The sequence below is a fragment of the Oncorhynchus clarkii genome, chromosome 23 (assembly GCF_045791955.1).
Source record: "Oncorhynchus clarkii lewisi isolate Uvic-CL-2024 chromosome 23, UVic_Ocla_1.0, whole genome shotgun sequence".
Lineage (NCBI taxonomy): Eukaryota > Metazoa > Chordata > Actinopteri > Salmoniformes > Salmonidae > Oncorhynchus > Oncorhynchus clarkii.
In genome coordinates, this window is record NC_092169.1 from 36642080 (window position 1) to 36667811 (window position 25732).

Sequence of the window (25732 nt, forward strand, 5' to 3'; positions counted from 1 at the left end):
ACACGTCCGTTCTATTTTCCTGCAAAGACACGCGACTTTGACAGCTGCGAAATCTGACGTCACCTCTGCTCGACACATCTTTGTCAGTGAACAAAATGGCGACCTACTGTCTTACCGTTGCTCGGCTCCAGGTAAGCGACAGTTTTTCACTAGTTTAATTGAATTTAAACGCCATCGATGTGTGAGAATTTACTCTTAAATACAAGTGAAAGCACATTGTTTGTGAATCTTATGTATAGATATGATGTTTGTTTGAGAGAGTACGATCAAATTCTTGTCGGCCACTGACCCAGGTCATCGTGTCCTGGGTTACCACGAAGCTCGCTAGCTAGCTTCGTCAAGGAGCTCAAGTTTGTCATTGACACACAACTATGGCTATTTAAAGACACTTGTATTGTGTACAGTTTGATGAATATGCTCAACTTTAAGATGTTATCGCTCTCTATGTTATTTCAACCGAGGACACGTTTATTGATTGCAAGGTTAACGCAAGGTTAGGGTACATAGCAACCACACAGGGCGCTGGCATGCACGACGCAGTCTGGCCAGTGACCAAAACAACACCACTAGAATAGTGTCCCCCATAGAGGTGTCATTGAAACAGTTTGTCATACGAGTCTTAACTGGGTTTTTTTTGCTCTCAAAGCCCAAAGTGAGTGATTGGCCTTATGCTAAACTTCGTCGGCTCTTTTTACGTCTATTTTGATATGTTATAGATATTTAATAGGTGTTTGCTGTTCCTAATATGGTTTCCTCCCCATACCTTTGAGTGACATCACCTCCTTGTCGACACGGAAAGGCAAAATACAATTTCAATGATGTATGTCTCGGCTGTTGTAGTCAGGGATTTTCATTGAAGGACCCATTTAGGGCTGATTATTGACTAAACATCTGAATTTGCCAGATAATTTTCTGCCTGATATTTTATATTTATAATCTGTTTCACCTCGAGTTAGAATCATTCTTTATGTGCTCAACAAGAAAATCTTTCTGTTTTTACTGACATTCGTACTATACTTTTTTTCTGTTAATAACTCTGACTTTGCTGATAGCTGCTTTATTGAGGAAAAATGTACTTACTGTGATTTTTGGTAGCCCCACCTAGCTATCATAAGATGAATGCACTAACTGGAAGTCGCTCTGAATAAGCGTGTCTGCCGCCTGCTAAAAGACTAAAATATATTGGACAGTCCCATTCACATACTGCACTCTGTACACACGCTTGTGCATAACTTCCTGTAATAAACCCACTCTTCATGCTTTATTTATTGTCTTGTTGCTGGTGCAGGTGCTCTTTGCCATCCAGGGTGGCTACAGTACTGCAACCAAAGACTTATCTAAATCTAGGCCCAAATTATTTTGATGTACATGTTGTTGTTTTTTGTTCATGTTGAATTAACTCTGTTGTCAGCTTGCCCTGGGCCAGGGTGTGCGGCGTCTGCATGTGTCTGCAGCCTTCAATGCCAAGGCCAAAGTTTCAATGAGCCGCTTTGAGCCCAGCAACTACGTCAGCTATGAGAAGCTCAATGAGAACGTCAACATTGTGCGCAAAAGGTCAGTTTACCCCTCCACCGTTTACATTAGCATGTGTCCCTGTTTCATTCCATGCTTATAGTGAGATGGCCAGGGTGCCAGTCTGTTTCTGACTTAGCCAACTTCATTGTCTTGCCAAGGCAATGATGGGACTGTAACCCAAGTTTTTTTCTGTTCAGTGTCAGCTTTACAATTAAAGCTATTTGTAGCACTTGGCCTTTATATTAACTTAGCACCTTCTCTGCCTTCCTCCCTTCCAGACTCAACCGTCCCCTCACTCTCTCTGAGAAGATAGTCTACGGCCATCTGGATGACCCTGTGGGTCAGGACATCGCCAGGGGGCATACGTACCTACGTCTGCGGCCGGACCGCGTGGCCATGCAGGATGCCACGGCCCAGATGGCCATGCTGCAGTTCATTAGCAGTGGCCTGCCTTGTGTGGCTGTGCCCTCCACTATCCACTGTGATCATCTAATCGAGGCCCAGATCGGCGGAGCCAAGGACCTAGCGAGAGCAAAGGTGAAAGGTCAGGGAAGGCCTGAGCAGGGGATGGATTAAAAATATATTTATATATTTAACTAGGCAAGTCAGTTAAGAACAAACTCTTATTTACAATGACGGCCTACACCGGCCAAACCCGGATGACGCTGGGCCAATTGTGCTCCGCCCTATGGAACTCCCAATTACGTCCGGTTGTGATACAGCCTGGATTTGAACCGGGGTGTCTGTGGTGACGCCTCTAGCACTGAGATGCAGTGCCTTAGACCGCTGCGTGACTCGGGAGCCCCAGAACAACGTCGTCAGTCCTGGTGGCTGGATACAGGAATAGGGAATAATGTACCCATAATAATATTTTGCCTTTTCTCTTGGTCCTTAGGACATTAATGCAGAGGTGTATAACTTCCTGGCCAGTGCTGGAGCCAAATATGGAGTGGGATTCTGGAAACCAGGCTCTGGCATCATCCATCAGGTACTGTAACAAGGCTACTCTGAAATGACACTGAAGCCTAATTTCCCTGGTGTTAATTGCTGGCAGTGCACTCACTTGATAATAGATAAGCTGTCTTTATAGAATTAAGTTCCTAAAAATGTTGATATGAATTTCATTATTTATTCACATAAGATATTGCACCTTTTTATAATGAAGAGCAGAGCTATCTGTTTACAGTGGTAAGTGCCATAACTGACTCTTATATCTCACCCATTCAGATAATCCTGGAGAACTATGCCTACCCAGGGGTGTTGCTGATTGGCACAGACTCTCACACACCCAATGGTGGTGGACTGGGCTCCATCTGCATTGGAGTGGGAGGGGCTGATGCTGTTGATGTCATGGCTGGCATCCCCTGGGAGCTCAAATGTCCAAAGGTAAGTGGGATTCCCAGTTTATATTGAACACATTTATTTTTCCCCAGTCCCAGTAATGTAGTACAGTATGATACTACATAAACCTCACTAAACCATGTTCTCCTCCCACTCAGGTGATTGGGGTGAAACTGACAGGCAAGCTGTCAGGGTGGACGTCCCCCAAGGACGTGATCCTGAAGGTGGCTGGGATTCTGACCGTGAAGGGGGGTACTGGAGCCATTGTGGAGTACCACGGACCTGGGGTGGATTCCATCTCCTGCACAGGTCTACTGCACACTGTATTACTGTCATTATCTAACTAGGATGGTGACCAGCTGACCACCGCTGTTCTTTGGTCTAATGTACTTCGGTTTTTCTATTTATGGTGTGAGGAGCACAATCATCAATCGACAGTGTTCACTATCAAGCGACATTGTAGGACATTTTGTGTTTGTAGGAATGCCCATAGAAACCCCCAGCATATTGTGTGTTTTAGGAATGGCCACAATCTGCAACATGGGGGCTGAGATTGGAGCCACCACCTCTGTGTTCCCTTACAACCACCGCATGAAGACCTACCTGGAGAAGACTGGCCGCGGAGGTCAGTCCATGTCATCAAACAAGCCTGTCTGTGTGCATGATGTGCAAGGATCTGTCAGGTGATGTGCTGAATATGTTTTTGTGAAGTTCTGGGACTGCATCCCAGAAGGCACCCTACATAGTGCACTATAAAGGGAATAGGGTGCCATTTGGGATGCCCCCCGGAAGGTTTGACATTTCTTTATAAGAGCTGCTTGATCCATTTATCCGACCCCGTTGCACTCCCACCCCTCTCAGACATTGCTGCCCTGGCTGACGATTATGCTGACCTGCTGGTTCCAGACCCGGGCTGTGAATATGACTCGATTGTCGAGATCAACCTGGATGAGGTGAATCCCCTCCCCTGCTCTTTCTCTCTCACATACACACACACATACATCCAACCTGACCCGTGCTATCTTTCTCTGTCCTTCCTAGCTGAAGCCCCACATCAACGGGCCCTTCACCCCCGACCTGGCTCACCCCATGGCAGACATTGGGGCCACGGCAGCGAAGAATGGCTGGCCCCTGGAGGTCAAAGTAGGTCAGTGCAGTCTTCAGATCTTTTTGACCTCACAGCTGGCCACTGCGTCTCACCACCATGTGTCTCTGTTCAGACCTTAATATTAATTGGCTATAACTGTGATATTACTATATATACTTTATCTGTCTTTAGCCTTATACACAGATGTATAGCTGTTCTATTCAATATGAGAAAGTAGACATGCAGTGGGTGGCTGCTTAATCTGTCCCCTCCCCTCAGGTCTGATTGGCAGCTGCACCAACTCCAGTTATGAGGACATGGGCCGCTCTGCCTCCGTGGCCAAACAGGCCTTGGACAAAGGGCTGAAGTGCAAGGCCGCATTTACCATCACCCCCGGGTCTGAACAGATCCGCGCCACCATCGAGAGAGACGGATATGTGAGTCCCTGGTACCAGTAGATGGGAAGGGGATATGACCAGGGTTCGAACTGCAGGGGTGTCTGGGGTGCTGATCTCTCCACCCAATAAATCAGGGCAACAGGATAACAGTTGTAAAATATTGTTGACATCCTCCTAAGTATCAAGGATGTTAACAATGGCCCAGCTCTGCTCTCTATTTTAAGGGCATCGCAAGTAGGGGGTTTGTAATTGGAGCTCTGGATGTTGAGATCCTCAGCAGGAGGATACTGCTGTGTCCTGGGCTCCTCCTGACTGGCCTACTGCTAGCTCCTCCTGACTGGCCTACTGCTAGCTCCTCCTGACTGGCCTACTGCTAGCTCCTCCTGACTGGCCTACTGCTAGCTCCTCCTGGCTGGCCTACTGCTAGCTCCTCCTGGCTGGCCTACTGCTAGCTCCTCCTGGCTGGCCTACTGCTAGCTCCTCCTGACTGAAGATGTATGTATGTTGTTCTGTAGTCCAAGATCCTCGGTGATGTTGGTGGAATGGTCCTGGCCAACGCCTGTGGACCCTGCATTGGACAGTGGGACAGGTAATAGTCAGTTGACTTACTCATTCATGTTCATTCTGTTGACATTCATTTTGAAGTTGAAAGTCTTCTATTAAAAGTGTCTTAAGATATTGCCTGTGTATCAAATGGCACCCTATTCCATATCTAGAGCAGTGCTTTTGACCGTGGCCCAAGGGCTCTGGTCAAAAGTAGTCCACTATATATGGAGTAGGGTGCTATTTGGACCGTGGTAAGTTGTTGTTTCTGTTCAGGCGTGACGTGAAGAAAGGAGAGAAAAACACCATCGTCACGTCTTACAACAGGAACTTCACCGCTAGGAATGATGCCAACCCAGCCACACACGCCTTCGTCGCCTCCCCTGAGGTACTGTTAAGACTGAATACACAAACACCAGGGTTTCCGTTAAGGAAATGTGGCAATGGACATTTGACTGGCAGCATTTTAATTTAACGGACATTTGAGAAATTTACCAGACACGTATACATTGGGAGCGTAACCTGATTAGGGCATCAATTCATGGTGCTCAGAATGACAGAAATCACATTAAGGGTTATTCCTCTTAACAGAACATCGAACTCGAGGACGGAAGGGTGTGCGTCCTTCTTACCAAATTCCAATGCGCACTTTTCCTCAGCCAAAATGAGTAAAAAAAGACGACTAATGAACTGCAAAATCACTAGCCTATGTGAATCCCCCATAGTAGAAAAGTTTACCTATTCTATTGGTTAGTTATCATTCTGTGTGAGAAAGAAATAGCTTATTCCAAACACTCTGGGACATTTGTGGGATGATACAGTGCATTCGGAAAGTATTCAGACCCCTTGAATTTTATGTTACAAGAATATAACGAAAGCAAGTTCTCTCTTTGACAGAACGATTCCATATATTTAAAAAAAAATACACACATATTTGAAAGTCTTCTATTGGGGGATTGCAATTCTAAAATTGATTAAATTGTTTTTTTCCCTAAAAAATAAATCACATTTACATAAGTATTCAACCCTTTACTCTGTACTTTGTTGAAGCAACTTTGGCAGCTATTACAGCCTCGAGTCTTCTTGGGTATGACGCTACAAGCTTGGCACACCTGTATTTGGGGAGTTTCTCCCAATCTTCTCTGCAGATCCTCTCAAGCTTTCTCAGGTTGGACAGGGAGCGTCGCTGCACAGCTATTTTCAGGTCTCTACAGAGATGTATGATCCGGTTCAAGTCCCGGCTCTGCCTGGGCCACTCAAGGATATTCAGAGATCTGTCCCGAAGCCACTCCTGTGTTATCTTGGCTGTGTACTTCAAATCAAATTTATTTGTCACATACACATGGTTAGCAGATGTTAATGCGAGTGTAGCGAAATGCTTGTGCTTCTAGTTCCGACAATGCAGTAATAACCAACGAGTAATCTAACTAACAATTCCAAAACTACTACCTTATACACACACAAGTGTAAAGGGATGAAGAATATGTACATACAATTATATGAATGAGTGATGGTACAGAGCGGCATAGGCAAGATGCAGTAGATGGTATCGAGTACAGTATATACAGTGCCTTGCGAAAGTATTCGACCCCGTTGAACTTTGCGACCTTTTGCCACATTTCAGGCTTCAAACATAAAGATATAAAACTGTATTTTTTTGTGATGAATCAACAACAAGTGGGACACATTCATGAAGTGGAACGACATTTATTGGATATTTCAAATTTTTTTAACAAATCAAAAACTGAAAAATTGGGCGTGCAAAATTATTCAGCCCCCTTAAGTTAATACTTTGTAGCGCCACCTTTTGCTACGATTACAGCTGTAAGTCGCTTGGGGTATGTCTCTATCAGTTTTGCACATCGAGAGACTGAAATTTTTTCCCATTCCTCCTTGCAAAACAGCTCGAGCTCAGTGATGTTGGATGGAGAGCATTTGTGAACAGCAGTTTTCAGTTCTTTCCACAGATTCTCGATTGGATTCAGGTCTGGACTTTGACTTGGCCATTCTAACACCTGGATATGTTTATTTTTGAACCATTCCATTGTAGATTTTGCTTTATGTTTTGGATCATTGTCTTGTTGGAAGACAAATCTCCGTCCCAGTCTCAGGTCTTTTGCAGACTCCATCAGGTTTTCTTCCAGACTGGTCCTGTATTTGGCTCCATCCATCTTCCCATCAATTTGAACCATCTTCCCTGTCCCTGCTGAAGAAAAGCAGGCCCAAACCATGATGCTGCCACCACCATGTTTGACAGTGGGGATGGTGTGTTCAGCTGTGTTGCTTTTACGCCAAACATAACGTTTTGCATTGTTGCCAAAAAGTTCAATTTTGGTTTCATCTGACCAGAGCACCTTCTTCCACATGTTTGGTGTGTCTCCCAGGTAGCTTGTGGCAAACTTTAAACGACACTTTTTATGGATATCTTTAAGAAATGGCTTTCTTCTTGCCACTCTTCAATAAAGGCCAGATTTGTGCAATATACGACTGATTGTTGTCCTATGGACAGAGTCTCCCACTTCAGCTGTAGATCTCTACAGTTCATCCAGAGTGATCATGGGCCTCTTGGCTGCATCTCTGATCAGTCTTCTCCTTGTATGAGCTGAAAGTTTAGAGGGACGGCCAGGTCTTGGTAGATTTGCAGTGGTCTGATACTCCTTCCATTTCAATATTATCGCTTGCACAGTGCTCCTTGGGATGTTAAAGCTTGGGAAATCTTTTTGTATCCAAATCCGGCTTTAAACTTCTTCACAACAGTATCTCGGACCTGCCTGGTGTGTTCCTTGTTCTTCATGATGCTCTCTGCGCTTTTAACGGACCTCTGAGACTATCACAGTGCAGGTGCATTTATACGGAGACTTGATTACACACAGGTGGATTGTATTTATCATCATTAGTCATTTAGGTCAACATTGGATCATTCAGAGATCCTCACTGAACTTCTGGAGAGAGTTTGCTGCCCTGAAAGTAAAGGGGCTGAATCATTTTGCACGCCCAATTTTTCAGTTTTTGATTTGTTAAAAAAGTTTGAAATATCCAATAAATGTCGTTCCACTTCATGAATGTGTCCCACTTGTTGTTGATTCATCACAAAAAAATACAGTTTTATATCTTTATGTTTAAGCCTGAAATGTGGCAAAAGGTCGCAAAGTTCAAGGGGGCCGAATACTTTCGCAAGGCACTGTACATATGAGATGAGTATGTAAACAAAGTGGCATAGTTAAAGTGGCTAGTGATACATGTATTACATAAAGATGCAGTAGATGATATAGAGTACAGTATATACGTATACATATGAGATGAATAATGTAGGGTATGTAAACATTATATTAAGTAGCATTGTTTAAAGTGGCTAGTGATATATTTTACATCAATTCCCATTAATAAAGTGGCTGGAGTTGAGTCAGTGTGTTGGCAGCAGCCACTCAATGTTAGTGGTGGCTGTTTAACAGTCTGATGGCCTTGAGATAGAAGCTGTTTTTCAGTCTCTCGGTCCCAGCTTTGATGCACCTGTACTGACCTCGCATTCTGGATGATAGCGGGGTGAACAGGCAGTGGCTTGGGTGGTTGTTGTCCTTGATGATCTTTATGGCCTTCCTGTGACATCGGGTGGTGTAGGTGTCCTGGAGGGCAGGTAGTTTGCCCCCGGTGATGCGTTGTGCAGACCTCACTACCCTCTGGAGAGCCTTACGGTTGTGGGCGGAGCAGTTGCCGTACCAGGCGGTGATGCAGCCCGACAGGGTGCTCTCGATTGTGCATCTGTAGAAGTTTGTGAGTGCTTTTGGTGACAAGCCGAATTTCTTCAGCCTCCTGAGGTTGAAGAGGCGCTGCTGCGCCTTCTTCACGATGCTGTCTGTGTGGGTGGACCAATTCAGTTTGTCTGTGATGTGTACGCCAAGGAACTTAAAACTTACTACCCTCTCCACTACTGTCCCATCGATGTGGATAGGGGGGTGTTCCCTCTGCTGTTTCCTGAAGTCCACAATCATCTCCTTAGTCTTGTTGACGTTGAGTGTGAGGTTATTTTCCTGACACCACACTCCGAGGGCCCTCACCTCCTCCCTGTAGGCCGTCTCGTCCCCTACTTAGGGACGTTGTCCTGTTGGAAGGTGAACCTTCGCCCCAGTATGAGGTCCTGAGTGCTTTGGAGCAGGTTTTCATCAAGGATCTCTCTGTACTTTGCTTCGTTCATCTTTCACTTTATCCTGACTAGTCTCCCAGTCCCTGCCGCTGAAAAACATCCCCACAGCATAATGCTGCCACCACCGTGCTTCACTGCAGGGATGGTGCCAGGTTTCCTCCAGAAGGTTCTCCCATCTCCACAGAGGAATTCTGGAGCTCTGTCAGAGTGACCATCGAGTTCTTGGTCACCTCCCTGACCAAGGCCATTCTCCCCCGTTTGCTCAGTTTGGCCAGGCGGCCAGCTCGTGGTTCCAAACTTCTTCCATTTAATAATGATGGAGGCCATTGTGCTCTTGGACCTTCAATGCTGCAAAAATGTTTTGGTGCCCATCCCCAGATCTGTGTCTTGACGCAATCCTGTCTCGGAGCTCTACGGACAATTCCTGTAGAGCCTTATATAGACAGGTGTGTGCCTTTTTTCCAAATCATGTCCAATCAATTGAATTTACCACAAGTGGACTCCAATCAAGGATGATCAATGTAAACAGGATGCACCTGTGCTCAAAAAAGTAACCTATTTTTGCTTTGTCATTATGGGGTATTGTGTGTAGAGTGAGGACTTTTATTTAATCCAACATTTGGAAAATGTTCCCGAATGCACTGTGTTTTCAAAATGCCGACGGTCTCCAGGTCATTGCAAAGTGGTGTGAAGCTGAAGCCTGCCTACCTATATGCACTTAAATGGCGAATGGGAAGCATGCTTCAATTACCAGTTGATAAATAAAAAACTGGTGATTTGCAATTAGAATTGTTATGCAATGATTGGACTTCAACTGTATTTTAACACACTCACTCACACTGAACCTATAACTGAACCTCTGTATCAGCAAAACATTTACATAATGTACTGACAATTCATATTAAAAAAATAATCACTCTAAAATGGTTAAATATCACCCCCCCAAACACAACAGCAGAAAGAAATGAGCTGTTTGAGAAGCTGTAGCTGTCTGACAGATTTTCCACTCATAGGCTCTATCTTCCTCGACTTCGGCGATGTCATCTACAAAATAGCTTCCAACATTCTACTCAGACTGCATCCAGTTTGCTATCACAGTGCCATCCGTTTTGTTACCAAATCACCTTATACCACCCACCACTGTGACCTGTATGCTCTAGTCAGCTGGCCCTCGCTACATATTTGTCGCCAGACCCACTGGCTCCAGGTCATCTATAGGTCTATGTTAGGTAAAGCTCTGCCTTATCTCAGTTCACTGGTCACGATAACAACACCCACCCATAGCACATGTTCCAGCAGGTATATCTCATTGATCATCCCCAAAGCCAACACCTAATTTGGTCGCCTTTCCTTCCAGTTCTCTGCTGCCAGTGACTGGAACAAATTGCAAAAATCGCTGAAGTTGGAGACTTTCATTTCCCTCACCAACTTTAAACATCAACTATCTGAGCAGCTAACCAACCGCTGCAGCTGTACATAGTCCATCTGTAAATAGCCCACCCAATCTACCTACCTCATCCCCATACTGTTTTTTAAATTGTATTTACTTTTCTGCTCTTTTGCACACCAGTATCTCTACTTACACATCATCATCTGCTCATTTATCGCTCCAGTGTTAATCTGCTAAATTGTAATTATTCGCTCCAATGGCCTATTTATTGCCTACCACCTCATGCCTTTTGCACACACTGTATATAGACTTTCTTTTTTCTGTTGTGTCATTGACTTGTTTATTGTGTCATTGACTGTACGCTTGTTTATTCCATGTATAAATCTGTGTTGTTGTCTGTCACACTGTTTTGCTTAATCTTGGCCAGGTCGCAGTTGTAAATGAGAACTTGTTTCTCAACTAGCCTACCTGGTTAAATAAAGGTGAAATAAAAAATATATCTTTATGCTGTGCGCGTGTGATAAACACAACCACTAACAAAAATAGACACGAGCCAATTTAATTCCACAAAATCATGCAACCTATAGATCGATAAGCATTACATGGTATATGTATTTCCATCAATGAATAGGCTAAAAAGCATTATTTTGTAATGTGTTTCTTTTTTTTCTGGCCGGAGCCAGTTAGGGCCGTTGTCCTGTTGTATTTATCTGTTTTTTTTTATTACCGGCTAATAGATACCTTGACACACACACACACTGCTTCTTTGCTGATTCGCCTTCATACTGTTCTCACTCACTCCCATGATAGATATTGTACACTTGCTCTCACCGGTAAACACTACACACCACCAACTACTTTGTCCTCTCCTCCTCCAGATCGTCACAGCCCTGGCAATAGCAGGAACCCTGGATTTCAACCCCGAGGTTGACTACCTCACTGCCGCCAACGGAGAGAAGTTCAAGCTGGAGCCTCCCAGCGCAGACGAGCTGCCCAAGTTGGACTTTGACCCTGGTCAGGACACCTACCAGCACCCCCCTGCAGAGGGTGGATCCAAGCTGAGGGTGGACGTCAGCCCCACTAGCACCCGGCTGCAGCTGCTGGAGCCCTTTGACAAGTGGGCGGGCGGAGATCTGGAGGACCTACAAGTCCTCATCAAGGTCAGGGGTCAAAGGGGGAAAACTAGGGTCTGTTCAGGAGGGTGCAAAGTTGCATATCTTTCTGATTTTAAAAATATATTTCTGGTCAAACTTACTCTTTCTTGCATCCCCCCATGCTCGCTCTCTCTGTCCATCCAGGTGAAGGGGAAGTGCACCACAGACCACATCAGTGCTGCCGGCCCCTGGCTAAAGTTCCGTGGTCACCTTGACAACATCTCTAACAACATGCTGATCGGAGCAGTCAACATAGAGAACGACGGCATCAACAAGATCAAGAACCAGCTGACGGGAGAGTATGGCGGTGTTCCCGACGTCGCCCGCCATTACAAGGTTAGCTCTCCGGATGATGAACCTTGACCCCTGGCTCAAACAACATCCTCACTTGAGATTAAAAGTGTACCCTCGGGGGCCTTCCAGGTGGCACAGTGATTAAGGGCGCTGTACTGCAGCGCCAGCTGTGTAACTGTCCGCAACCGGGAGGTCCGTGGGGCGACGCACAATTGACCTAGCGTCGTCCGGGTTAAGGAGAGCTTGCCCGGTATGTCCTTGTCTCATCGCGCACCAGCGACTCCTGTGGCGGGCCGGGCGCAATGCGCGCTAACCAAGGTTGCCAGGTGCACGGTGTGGCTGGCTTCCGGGTTGGATGCACGCTGTGTTAAGAAGCAGTGCGGCTTGGTTGGGTTGTGTATCGGAGGACGCATGACTTTCAACCTTCAACCTTCGAGCCCGTATGGGAGTTGTAACGATGAGACAAGATAGTAGCTACTAAAACAATTGGATACCATGAAAAAGGGGTAAAATTTTAAATAAAATAAAAAAGTGTACCCTCCTGAGTGACGCAGTGGTGTAAGGCACATCGCAGTGTGCCATTAGAGATCCTGGTTCGAGTCCAAGCTCTGTCGCGACCGGGAGACCCATGGCCTAGCATCGTCCGGGTTAAGGGAGGGTTTTGCTTGTCCCATCGCGCTCTAGCGACTCCTGTGGTGGGCGCATGCACGCTGACACGGTCGACAGGTGTATTGTGTTTCCTCCAGGTTAAGCGGGCATTGTGTCAAAAAGTAGTGAGGATGCATGGCTCTCGACCTTTGCAACTCCCGTACGGACTCGGGAGAGGCAGCGATGGGACAAGACTGTAACTACCAATTTAGCCCTTTCGAGGTATCCAAATGTTTTGATTTAAATTTCCCTTTTGAAAGTATGCTGTGCGCTTTTTATAGATACAGAATACCCATAAACATTTGGCCATCAGTGTAGGAAATAGCAATGAGTGACTTTCATCCTCCTGTTGTTTGTTTCATGTTAATTCATTCTGTGTTTCCGCTCCTTAGCTGATTATAAATCCATAATAATACATATATTATCACCTAATGTTGTGTTAGATCTTTTTATCAATTTAAGTTCTTGTGAACATTACAAGTTTTGAACTTCTATTTATGGCCTGTAGGCCTAATTGACCTGAGCTCATACAACTTGTTTTTGAGTAAAAAAAAAGTGTAATTTATGGATTATTTTGACTATAACAAATACTCAGATTAAATATATTGTGCTATTTATCACAGACTGTTTTGTGTCAAAGTTTAACAAGGATTCTCTCCTCACCAGTGTCATGATCAAAGATATGCTCAAGAGCCTCACATACAGTATATCGTTTGGTCATTGTGCTGCCACAGAATGAATTGTGAGCAAGGCCTTAATCTTTATATACCTGAGCTGCGACAAAAGTTCTATATAAAACTATGTTGCAATTATTTGTGAGAATGCCAACGTGTGGTTCCCGTGGGGGAAAGGTTCCCGTGGGGGTTGCCATGGAAACCAATATATTTAATCTGAGTGTGTGTGTGCTCAAACACACATGCATGTGGGGGTCTGGGAGAGGAAGTGTGTCCATCTGATGAATGGGCATGTGCCTGAACTCAATTTTATTCACTAAATGTAGTCTCACCCATTGATTTCTTATGACCGGTCATTTTTGACCAGGAACACCACAGGTGTACAAAAGTTGAATCATTTTAAAAACTTTTTTTAAATGAAAATCCTAAATTTTGTGTGTTCAGATGTCCTGCGTGAACAAAGTCATGGAACCTTATGACAATCAAATTAATTGAACTACATTTTTCAGAGAGAACTTCGGTCCAATTTGACCGGAACACAACAGGAGGGTTAATAGTTTCCCTGATGTGTTTGATCTCTCCCAGGCCAACGGTCTGTCGTGGGTGGTTGTGGGAGATGACAACTACGGTGAGGGATCCAGCAGAGAGCATGCCGCCCTGGAGCCCAGACACCTGGGAGGAAGATGCATTATCGTCAAAAGTTTCGCCAGGATCCACGGTAACATTAAGCACAGGCCAAAAGGGACCGTGGGTGTTGTGTATGTGTGCACGTCTTTAGAACATTGCAACTACACTGCTCAAAAAAATAAAGGGAACACTAAAATAACACGTCCTAGATCTGAATGAATGAAATATTCTTATTAAATACTTTTTTCTTTACTTAGTTGAATGTGCTGACAACAAAATCACACAAATTATCAATGGAAATCACATTTATTAACCCATGGAGGTCTGGATTTGGAGTCACACTCCAAATCAAAGTGGAAAACCACACTACAGGCTGATCCAAATTTGATGTAATGTCCTTAAAACAAGTCAAAATGAGGCTCAGTAGTGTGTGTGGCCTCCACGTGCCTGTATCAAATCAAATGTATTTATATAGCCCTTCGTACATCAGCTGATATCTCAAAGTGCTGTATAGAACCCAGCCTAAAACCCCAAACAGCAAGCAATGCAGGGGTAGAAGCACGGTGGCTAGGAAAAACTCCCTAGAAAGGCCAAAACCTAGGAAGAAACCTAGAGAGGAACCAGGCTATGTGGGGTGGCCAGTCCTCTTCTGGCTGTGCCGGGTGGAGATTATAACAGAACATGGCCAAGATGTTCAAATGTTCATAAATGACCAGCATGGTCCAATAATAATAAGGCAGAACAGTTGAAACTGGAGCAGCAGCACGGCCAGGTGGACTGGGGACAGCAAGGAGTCATCATGTCAGGTAGTCCTGAGGCATGGTCCTAGGGCTCAGGTCCTCCGAGAGAGAGAAAGAAAGAGAATTAGAGAGAGCACACTTAAATTCACACAGGACACCGAATAGGACAGGAGAAGTACTCCAGATATAACAAACTGACCCTAGCCCCCTGACACATAAACTACTGCAGCATAAATACTGGCGGCTGAGACAGGAGGGGTCAGGAGACACTGTGGCCCCATCCGAGGACACCCCCGGACAGGGCCAAACAGGAAGGATATAACCTCCCCACTTTGCCAAAGCACAGCCCCCACACCACTAGAGGGATATCTTCAACCACCAACTTACCATCCTGAGACAAGGCTGAGTATAGCCCACAAATATTTCCGCCACGGCACAACCCAAGGAGGGGACGCCAACCCAGACAAGACGATCACATCAGTGACTCAACCCACTCAGGTGACGCACCCCTCCCAGGGACGGTATGAGAGAGCCCCAGTAAGCCAGTGACTCAGCCCCTGTAATAGGGTTAGAGGCAGAGAATCCCAGTGGAAAGAGGGGAACCGGCCAGGCAGAGACAGCAAGGGCGGTTCGTTGCTCCAGAGCCTTTCCGTTCACCTTCCCACTCCTGGGCCAGACTACACTCAATCATATGACCCACTGAAGAGATGAGTCTTCAGTAAAGACGTAAATGTTGAGACTGAGTTTGCATCTCTCACATGGGTAGGCAGACCGTTCCATAAAAATGGAGCTCTATAGGAGAAAGCCCTTGCCTCCAGCTGTTTGCTTAGAAATTCTAGGGATAATTAGGAGGCCTGCGTCTTGTGACCGTAGCGTACGTGTAGGTATGTATGGCAGGACCAAATCAGAGAGATGGGTAGGAGCAAGCCCATGTAATGCTTTGTAGGTTAGCAGTAAAACCTTGAAATCAGCACTTGCTTTGACAGGAAGCCAGTGTAGGGAGGCTAGCACTGGAGTAATATGATCACATTTTTTGGTTCTAGTCAGGATTCTAGCAGCCGTAATTAGCACTAACTGAAGTTTATTTAGTGCTTTATCCGGGTAGCCGGAAAGTAGAGCATTGCAGTAGTCTCTGTTTCTTGGGACCTAGAACAAGCATCTCTGTTTTGTCCGAGTTTAAAAGTAGAAAGTTTGCAGCCATCCACTTCCTTATGTCTGAAACACATGCTTCTAGCGAGGGCAATTTTGGGGCTTCACCATGTTTCATTGAAATGTACAGCTGTGTGTCATCCACATAGCAGTGAAAGTTAACATTATGTTTTCAAATGACATCCCCAAGAGGTAAAATATATAGTGAAAACAATAGTGGTCCTAAAACGGAACCTTGAGGAACACCGAAATTTACAGTTGATTTGTCAGAGGACAAACCGTTCACAGAGACAAACTGATATCTTTCCAACAGATAAGATCTAAACCAGGTCAGAACTTGTCCGTGTAGACCAATTTGGGATTCCAATCTCTCCAAAAGAATGTGGTGATCGATGGTATCAAAAGCAGCACTAAGGTCTAGGAGCACGAGGACAGATGCAGAGCCTCGGTCTGATGCCATTAAAAGGTCATTTACCACCTTCACAAGTGCAGACTCAGTGCTATGATGGGGTCTAAAACCAGACTGAAGCATTTCGTATACATTGTTTGTCTTCAGGCTGCGCAACAGCCTTTTCTAAAATTTGAGAGGAATTCGATATAGGCCGATAGTTTTTTATATTTTCTGGGTCAAGGTTTGGCTTTTTCAAGAGAGGCTTTATTACTGCCACTTTTAGTGAGTTGGGTACACATCCGGTGGATAGAGAGCCGTTTATTATGTTCAACATAGAAGGGCCAAGCACAGGAAGCAGCTCTTTCAGTAGTTTAGTTGGAATAGGGTCCAGTATGCAGCTTGAAGGTTTAGAGGCCATGATTATTTTCATCATTGTGTCAAGAGATATAGTACTAAAACACTTGAGCGTCTCTCTTGATCCTAGGTCCTAGCAGAGTTGTGCAGACTCAGGACAACTGAGCTTTGAAGGAATACGCAGATTTAAAGAGGAGTCCGTAATTTGCTTTCTAATAATCATGATCTTTTCCTCAAAGAAGTTCATGAATTTATCACTGCTAAAGTGAAAGCCATCCTCTCTTGGGGAATGCTGCTTTTTAGTTAGCTTTGCGACAGTACCAAAAAGGAATTTCGGGTTGTTCTTATTTTCCTCAATTAAGTTAGAAAAATAGGATGATCGAACCACTCCACTGTATGGCCTCTCTACAACGCATGGGCATGCTCCTCATGAGGTGGCGGATGGTCTCCTGAGGGATCTCCTCCCAGACCTGGACTAAAGCATCCGCCAACTCCTGGATAGTCTGTGGATGGAGCGAGACATGAAGTCCCAGATGTGCTCAATTGGATTCAGGTCTGGGGAACGGGCGGGCCAGTCCATAGCATCAATGCCTTCCTCTTGCAGGAACTGCTGACACACTCCAGCCACATGAGGTCTAGCATTGTCTTGCATTAGGAGGAACCCAGGGCCAACCGCACCAGCATATGGTCTCACAAGGGGTCTGAGGATCTCATCTCGGATCTCATGGCAGTCAGGCTACCTCTGGCGAGCACACGGAGGGCTGTGCGGCCCCCCAAAGAAATGCCACCCCACACCATGACAGACCCACCACAAAACCGGTCATGCTGGAGGATGTTGCAGGCAGCAGAACGTTCTCCACGGCGTCTCCAGACTCTGTCACGTCTGTCACATGCTCAGTGTGAACCTGCTTTCATCGGTGAAGAGCACAGGGCGCCAGTGGCGAATTTGCCAATCTTGGTGTTCTCTGGCAAATGCCAAACATCCTGCACGGTGTTGGGCTGTAAGCACAACCCCCACCTGTGGATGTCGGGCCCTCATACCACCCTCATGGAGTCTGTTTCTGACCATTTGAGCAGACACATGCACATTTGTGGCCTGCTAGAGGTCATTTTGCAGGGCTCTGGCAGTGCTCCTCCTTGCACAGAGCTGTGGTCACCACCTGCAGAACGGCTCCTTTATTGGGGTTGTCTTGCTAATTGCCTATAATTTGCACAACAGCATGTGAAATTTATTGTCAATCAGTGTTGCTTCCTAAGTGGACAGTTTGATTTCACAGAAGTGTGATTGACTTGGAGTTACATTGTGTTGTTTAAGTGTTCCCTTTATTTTTTTGAGCAGTGTACATTGCTTCCTTCCCAACATCCACCCAAATACAGGGATGCAAAGTCATTGCTTTTTGGCGATATTCACCGGTTTGATCTCAAAATAGACCATCCAAGTGAATCGTGTAGATCTGAAGTGGAGGGGCGTGTCTCATATCGAAATCATTGACTGAGCCTCTGGGCTCGGCACAGAAAGTTAGATGTATGGAACATTAATTGTACCGTTTATCATAACATGCTACTTTCTGAAGTAATGCCTGTTTATTTGCACCTACAGTACCAGTCAAAAGTTTGGACACACCTACTCATTCAAGGATTTTTCTTTATTTTTACAATTTTTTACATTGTATAATAAGAGTGAAGACATCAAAACTGAAATAACACGTGGAAGCATGTAGTAACCAAAAAAGTATTAAACCAATCAAAATATGAGTTTCTTCAAAGTAGCACCCTTGATGACAGCTTTGCACACTCTTGGCATTCTCTCAACCAGCTTCATGAGGAATGCTTTTCCAACTCTCTTGAAGGAGTTCCCACGTATGCTGAGCACTTTTTTCCTGCTTTTCCTTCACTCTGCGGTCCAAATCATCCCAAACCATCTCAATTGGGTTGAGGTCGGGTGATTGGAGTCCAGGTCATCTGATGCAGTGCCATCACACTCCTTGGTCAAATAGCCCGTACACAGGTGTTTTGGGACATTGTCCTGTTGAAAAACAAATGATAGTCGCTACAGAATGCTGGTTAAATGTGCCTTGAATTCTAAATTAAAGACAGTAAAGCACCATCACACCTCCTCCTCCATGCTTCACAGTGGGAACAGTTCACCACTGTTCACCTACTCACAAAGACACGGCGGTTGGAACCAAAAATCTCAAATTTGGACTCACCAGACCAAAGGACAGCTTTCCACTTGGCCCAAGCAAGTTTCGTGGTATCCAATTGTTGTAGTAGCTACTATCTTGTATCATCGCTACAACTCTTGTACGGGCTCGGGAGAGACGAAGGTTGAAAGTCATGCGTCCTCCGATACACAACCCACTGCTTCTTAACACAGCTCTGATGCATTTATTTGGGTTGCAATTTCTGAGACTGGTAACTCTGATGAACTTATCCTCTGCTACAGAGGTAACTCCGGGTCTTCCTTTCCTGTGGTGGTCCTCATGATAGCCAGTTTCCTCATAGAACTTGATGGTTTTTGTGACTGCACTTGAAGAAACGTTCAAAGTTCTTGACATTTTCCAGATTGACTGACCTTCATGTCTTAAAGTAATGATGCATTGTCATTTCTCTTTGCTTATTTGAGCTGTTTTTGCCATAATATGGACTTGGTCTTTTACCAAATAGGGCTATCTTCTGTATACCACCCTTTACCTTGTCACAACACAACTGATTGGCTCAAACCATCAAGAAGGAAAGAAATTCCACAAATTCACTTTTAACAAGGCACACCTGTAAATTGAAATGCATTCTGGTTGAGCGACTGCCTAGAGTGTGCAAAGCTGTCATCAAGTCAAAGGGTGGCTAATCTGAAGAATATTAAATATATTTTGATTTGTTTAACACTGTTTTGGTTACTACAGTGCCTTGCGAAAGTATTCGGCCCCCTTGAACTTTGCAACCTTTTGCCACATTTCAGGCTTCAAACATAAAGATATAAAACTGTATTTTTTTGTGAAGAATCAACAACAAGTGGGACACAATCATGAAGTGGAACGACATTTATTGGATATTTCAAACTTTTTTAACAAATCAAAAGCTGAAAAATTGGGCGTGCAAAATTATTCAGCCCACTTAAGTTAATACTTTGTAGCGCCACCTTTTGCTGCAATTACAGCTGTAAGTCGCTTGGGGTATGTCTCTATCAGTTTTGCACATCGAGAGACTGAAATTTTTTCCCATTCCTCCTTGCAAAACAGCTCGAGCTCAGTGAGGTTGGATGGAGAGCATTTGTGAACAGCAGTTTTCAGTTCTTTCCACAGATTCTCGATTGGATTCAGGTCTGGACTTTGACTTGGCCATTCTAACACCTGGATATGTTTATTTTTGAACCATTCCATTGTAGATTTTGCTTTATGTTTTGGATCATTGTCTTGTTGGAAGACAAATCTCCGTCCCAGTCTCAGGTCTTTTGCAGACTCCATCAGGTTTTCTTCCAGACTGGTCCTGTATTTGGCTCCATCCATCTTCCCATCAATTTTAATCATCTTCCCTGTCCCTGATGAAGAAAAGCAGGCCCAAACCATGATGCTGCCACCACCATGTTTGACAGTGGGGATGGTGTGTTCAGCTGTGTTGCTTTTACGCCAAACATAACGTTTTGCATTGTTGCCAAAAAGTTCAATTTTGGTTTCATCTGACCAGAGCACCTTCTTCCACATGTTTGGTGTGTCTCCCAGGTGGCTTGTGGCAAACTTTAAACGACACTTTTTATGGATATCTTTAAGAAATGGCTTTCTTCTTGCCACTCTTCAATAAAGGCCAGATTTGTGCAATATACGACTGATTGTTGTCCTATGGACAGAGTCTCCCACCTCAGCTGTAGATCTCTGCAGTTCATCCAGAGTGATCATGGGCCTCTTGGCTGCATCTCTGATCAGTCTTCTCCTTGTATGAGCTGAAGGTTTAGAGGGACGGCCAGGTCTTGGTAGATGTGCAGTGGTCTGATACTCCTTCCATTTCAATAGTATCGCTTGCACAGTGCTCCTTGGGATGTTTAAAGCTTGGGAAATCTTTTTGTATCCAAATCCGGCTTTAAACTTCTTCACAACAGTATCTCGGACCTGCCTGGTGTGTTCCTTGTTCTTCATGATGCTCTCTGCGCTTTTAACGGACCTCTGAGACTATCACAGTGCAGGTGCATTTATACGGAGACTTGATTACACACAGGTGGATTGTATTTATCATCATTAGTCATTTAGGTCAACATTGGATCATTCAGAGATCCTCACTGAACTTCTGGAGAGAGTTTGCTGCACTGAAAGTAAAGGGGCTGAATAATTTTGCACGCCCAATTTTTCAGTTTTTGATTTGTTAAAAAAGTTTGAAATATCCAATAAATGTCGTTCCACTTCATGATTGTTACCCACTTGTTGTTGATTCTTCACAAAAAAATACAGTTTTATATCTTTATGTTTGAAGCCTGAAATGTGGCAAAAGGTCGCAAAGTTCAAGGGGGCCGAATACTTTCGCAAGGCACTGTATGTGATTCCATATGTGATATTTCATAGTTGTGATGTCTTCACTATTATTCTAAAATGTATACAATAGTAAAAATAAAGAAACCCTTGAATGAGTCGGTGTGTCCAAACTTTTGACTGGTACCGTATGATGTGTAAGCAGTTGGCATGCCTAAAAAGTCATTTCTAAAGGCTTTTCCAGAACCTTCTCAATTAAACGTTGATTACAAAGTAGGCCTACCTGGCAGAATGATATCATTATGAATCTGGTGGGCTTTTGTTTTGTAGACTCTCCCATCCCCAGACCTCAAAATGTCTCCCTTTGTGGTTTAAACATTGTTGTGGACTTAGAACATCCAATTTAGTTTTTCTACCTTTTTTTTGTTTTGTTTTGAAAACCTGAAGGAGAAAAAACTAATTTGGCAACAAATATTTTATAGTTCCCTATGTCATCCTGTTGGTGGAGACATAATTTCATGTCATGATAAACCTTTAAGCGCCTAGGCCTCCTGAGTTGGGCCAATTGAGTCGCGCCATGGATCTCCCGGTCGCGGCTGGCTGCAACAGAGCCTAGACTCGATCCAGGATCTCTAGTGGCACAGCTAGCACTGCGATAGTGCCTTCGACCACTGTGCCACTAGAGATCCTGGATCGAGTCTAGGCTCTGTTGCAGCCAGCCGCGTCCGGGAGATCCATGGCGCGACTCAATTGGCCCAGCATTGTCCAGGTTAGGGGAGGGTTTGGCATGCAGGAATGTCCTTGTCCCATCGTGCACTAGCGACTCCTGTGGCGTGCCGGGCACAGTGCACACTGACATGGTCACCAGGTGTACGGTGTTTCCTCCGTCACATTGGTGTGGCTGGCTTCTGGATTAAGCGGGCATTGTGTTAAAAAGCTGTGCGGCTGGCGTCCGGGTTAAGCGGGCATTGTGTCAAAACGCAGTGCGGGCTGGCTGGGTTGTGTTTTGGAGGACACACGGCTCTCGACCTTCGCCTCTCCCGAGTCCGTACGGGAGTTGCAGCGATGGGACAAGACTGTAACTACCAATTGGGGAGCAAAAGGGGGTCATGTACAAATATAAAAAATAAAATAAATAAAAACTTAAGCGCTGACCCCCCTCCCCAATGACACAATTTTTCTGTTTTGTGAGTTGGAAAGTTAGGAGTATTCAGATTAACAAATGCATAATACACACGTAATTATTCTCTGAACTGGCAAATGGATTTTCTTGCACTTCACAATGAATGTGTTTCTGTACTGGGGAAAAAGTTAAATTTTGGGGGGGATCCTCACCAGTTTGCTTTCCTGAAGCTAACCTTTTTTTCTTTCTTCTATCTGCAGAGACTAATCTGAAGAAACAGGGTATGCTGCCCCTGACCTTCCAGATCCCTGCTGACTATGACAAGATCCGACCAGACGACAAGATCTCCATCAAAGGACTCGCAAACTTCACCCCAGGAAAAGTGAGTGGTGTAAATGCCAATCTGTAGGCTTTAGTTTCAGCCCATCATGATCACATCTGATTTAACTAATCATGGTCTAAAATTAGACAAGATCCGAACCAGCCAGCTCCAGTGTTTAGGCTTGAAGTTTGTTTCCAGATAAGGTTCACCATGTATGTCTGTCTAACTTTGTGTTGCTGCCCCCTCCAGCCCCTGTCTGCAGTAGTGAAGCACAGTGACGGCAGCAAAGATGACTTCCAGCTGAACCACACCTTCAACGAGACACAGATCGAGTGGTTCCAGGCTGGCTCCGCCCTCAACAGGATGAAGGAACTCCAGTAACTGGAGAGGGAGATCTACAGATACAGGGGGAGGCGTGGAGAAGATGGGGGACACTGGTTAGGCAGAGATGGGGGCAGGTTTTCAGTGTTTAAAGACATAGGATGTGTTTCAATCTTGAACGGCTTCCTTTCCTCCTCTCCTTATGTTCGTTACCCTGATCTGAAGGTACATTTTAATGACTATCTGCTCCATTTAACCAATCAGTGATAAGTAGGGGAAGGAGGAGAGGAAACTATTTAAAGAGTATTGAGACATGGCCATGGTAAAGAATAAAAGCCACACCCCCTCAGATTATATGAAGCTTCCGGTCCAGTCCAATCATCAACCACTGCATGTGTCATCCGCTGCCCACACCGTAGAGAGTCCAACAACTTCTCATATGTAAGAGACATGTTTAACCTCGCAGTACAGACGACAGGAGTGCGTAGACACAGACCAGTACTACTGTACAGTTTAAGGTAGTGTGAATTGCTGTAGTAGACTCAGATACTGTATACAAAAGAAGGCTTACTGCTTTTGAGACACACCAACACGTTCTTCTTTGAGTGGAACGGTAACCTAACACACTGCCAACTGCAGCTCCTCCAGTTATCACAGCTGTTCAAACAGTCCATCCAAACTGTAGTCGCTCACCTGGTCTCTGAGTCTAACGCTGTATCTGTCACAGGCTGCATGAGATATCTGCTTTAGTGATTGTGTGATGGAGTGTTTGCTTTGTCCTTTCAGCTCCATCCACACCCTGTAAGCTGCTGTTCATTTTCTTGTAGTCTCACAGACTAGAATACACAGAGACTGGTTAACACACAGCAAACGGACATCTGTGTATGTATGTGTTGTCTATATATTAATTAGTGTGTATGCGTTAACTCTTTGTAACAACAGCCAATCTCCATAACACCCCTGTGCTTTTGGATCTTACTGAATATTACCACACTGGTCAAAGCTTCCAATATTTTAGAGTGATTACTTCTGTATTTTTCCTCTAAAAGCTTGGATGTGCATTAAAGTGGTGTTTTGCTCGTTTTGTATTTCGGTCTCCTCTGGAGAAACGTTATTTGGACTACCAGACTCTTTCCTGCTGTCCTGTGTATTTTTGAGTGCCTTTTCTTTTTTTCTGTGGGGGGTGTTAGGGTGCAGAGTTTGTCCTGGTCAGGGAAAAACTCCTGGCCCTTATGTGTTTTTCATTGTGTCTTTATCACAGAAGTGAACCCCTGTGTCAAAGCTAGATACTGCTGGACCAGTAGTTCCCAACCAGGGGTACTCCAGGCAGAGAGAGATTCAGTTGGTGGTACAGTAACCGAAAAAGGTTAGAAACCACTGCACAACTCCCATTGCTTGGCAGTGAATGGGAACTCTCTCAAACACACTAGCTAACTCTGCCTAGAAACATTTCAACAATGAATTACACATTTTGTATGAATTTCTGTCAAGTTATTAACCACATTTAAACATTGACTCCAACAGCATTAAAATTGTGACCAAGGGCAGCAACTTTCAGAGTCTGTTGTGGTGTGTTCTGCTTTGTAATAATCTCCATTGTATACCATCACCACTCCCCTCCTGTCTACAGTATTGAACGTGTCTGGATCATGTATATTAAAATATTTTTGGTTTTCCTGTTTTTTTTCTCTGATGTTGAATAAATGAGTGTTATTCAGTCACGGTGGGTTGTAAAATAAACTGACATTTCAATGAATATAGACCACTGCTTCTGTGGGTTAAGTTGTGTTGTCTGGAGTTTTCCTTTGTTCATTTGTGTGTGGGGTTGAGCGAGAACCCAGCAAACCAACATTTGTTCTGCAAAAGTTCCCTGAACATTCGTTAGGTTGCGGCAAATGTTTTCATAACACCAAAACTGCCCAGTCGTGCTGAAGATTATAGAATGTTTGTATAAAACTTTTGCCTGATGTTGCAAGAACGTTCCTAGAACACACTGAGTATACAATTACGTGATAATGCCTGAGAAGCCGGTGCTTGGAGGATATTGGCACAGGTAATTAGGCCTGAGACGAAGTCGAGGCATCGTTCTTATCCCTTGCAACATTCTTATCCCTTGCTTGCTAGCTAGGCAACTACGGCTAACTTAGTCATGTCAAAAAGTTCAGCCAGAATAACAGCAAAGTAACTGCGTTTGCAATTGTTTAAGCTCTTTTCTAGTGACATTTATTTGGATACATCCATAACAATGAGCTAATAAGGTGCGATTTCGCCTGGCATAGAGAATGTGCTCTCATCAGAACGCTGTTGTTCAGAGGAGCTAGCCAACAACACAGCTACAGTAGCACAATCACTTCAAATTGAAGCTGGAAAGACTGCAAATAAGCTGTGTTTCATTTGACCTTTTTTCAATTGACCTTTTGTTGTTGTATATGTCCATATGTTTGTATGATTAAATGCTGGTCAAATGTCCTATGAATAAAATTAAAATGTAGTGTCTATATCACCCTGTAGTGGGCCTAGAATACTAGTCTGGGTAACACCTGTCTCTCTATGTCCTTGACCCAATGTTCCCACAACCTAATGAAACATTCTGGGAACCTTTAAAGAACAGACGAGATGTGTTCTGGGAACATTCTTGCAACATCAAGTGAATGGTTTATACAAACATTGTATAATCATCAGCAGACTGGACAGTGTTTGTGTTATGAGAACATTTGCCACAACCCAATGAAACATTTAAAGAACATAAAATATGTGTTCTGGGAACACAAAAACAAAATCGAAACTGTAGAAATGATAATGGACCTACATTCACAGTTCTCCAGCTCGCTAATAATCACCATAATAAAAGCTAGACAGTCAGGGAGAATCGAACATTTAAAAACCGATGGATAGAGGGCAATTTGTTTTGCAGATTTTGATGGCGAGGAAATAGAACACATTGTCAGAGCGGCCCTCCGTCCGGGCCTCGTTGAAGCCCGAATGCAAAATGAATTTGACTCTCTGCTCTAGAAGTCCTTATGGTCTCTTAGACCTATCATGTTATATTTTTTCACTCACAGT

The 25732-nt window shown here is 44.4% G+C and overlaps 1 protein-coding gene across 1 annotated transcript; it reads left to right on the forward strand.

The window, feature by feature from the left end:
• The first annotated feature begins 13 nt into the window (after nt 1-13).
• Nucleotides 14-24451, forward strand: LOC139381904 (aconitate hydratase, mitochondrial-like). The gene is made up of 17 exons (XM_071125763.1): nt 14-131; nt 1412-1554; nt 1794-2052; nt 2411-2503; nt 2743-2901; nt 3015-3165; nt 3377-3481; nt 3718-3809; nt 3898-4003; nt 4223-4380; nt 4857-4930; nt 5161-5272; nt 11294-11575; nt 11714-11905; nt 13771-13903; nt 22287-22408; nt 22598-24451. The coding sequence occupies exons 1-17, from the start codon at nt 96-98 to the stop codon at nt 22727-22729; spliced, it is 2349 nt and encodes a 782-aa protein (XP_070981864.1). The 5' UTR covers nt 14-95; the 3' UTR covers nt 22730-24451.
• Nucleotides 24452-25732: the final 1281 nt, after the last annotated feature.

Coding starts and splice junctions, on each gene's coding strand:
- LOC139381904 (XM_071125763.1), top strand. CDS start 96: ATGGCGACCTACTGTCTTACCGTTGCTCGGCTCCAG. Junction 132..1,411: donor TTACCGTTGCTCGGCTCCAG/GTAAGCGACAGT, acceptor CTCTGTTGTCAG/CTTGCCCTGGGCCAGGGTGT. Junction 4,381..4,856: donor CCATCGAGAGAGACGGATAT/GTGAGTCCCTGG, acceptor GTTGTTCTGTAG/TCCAAGATCCTCGGTGATGT.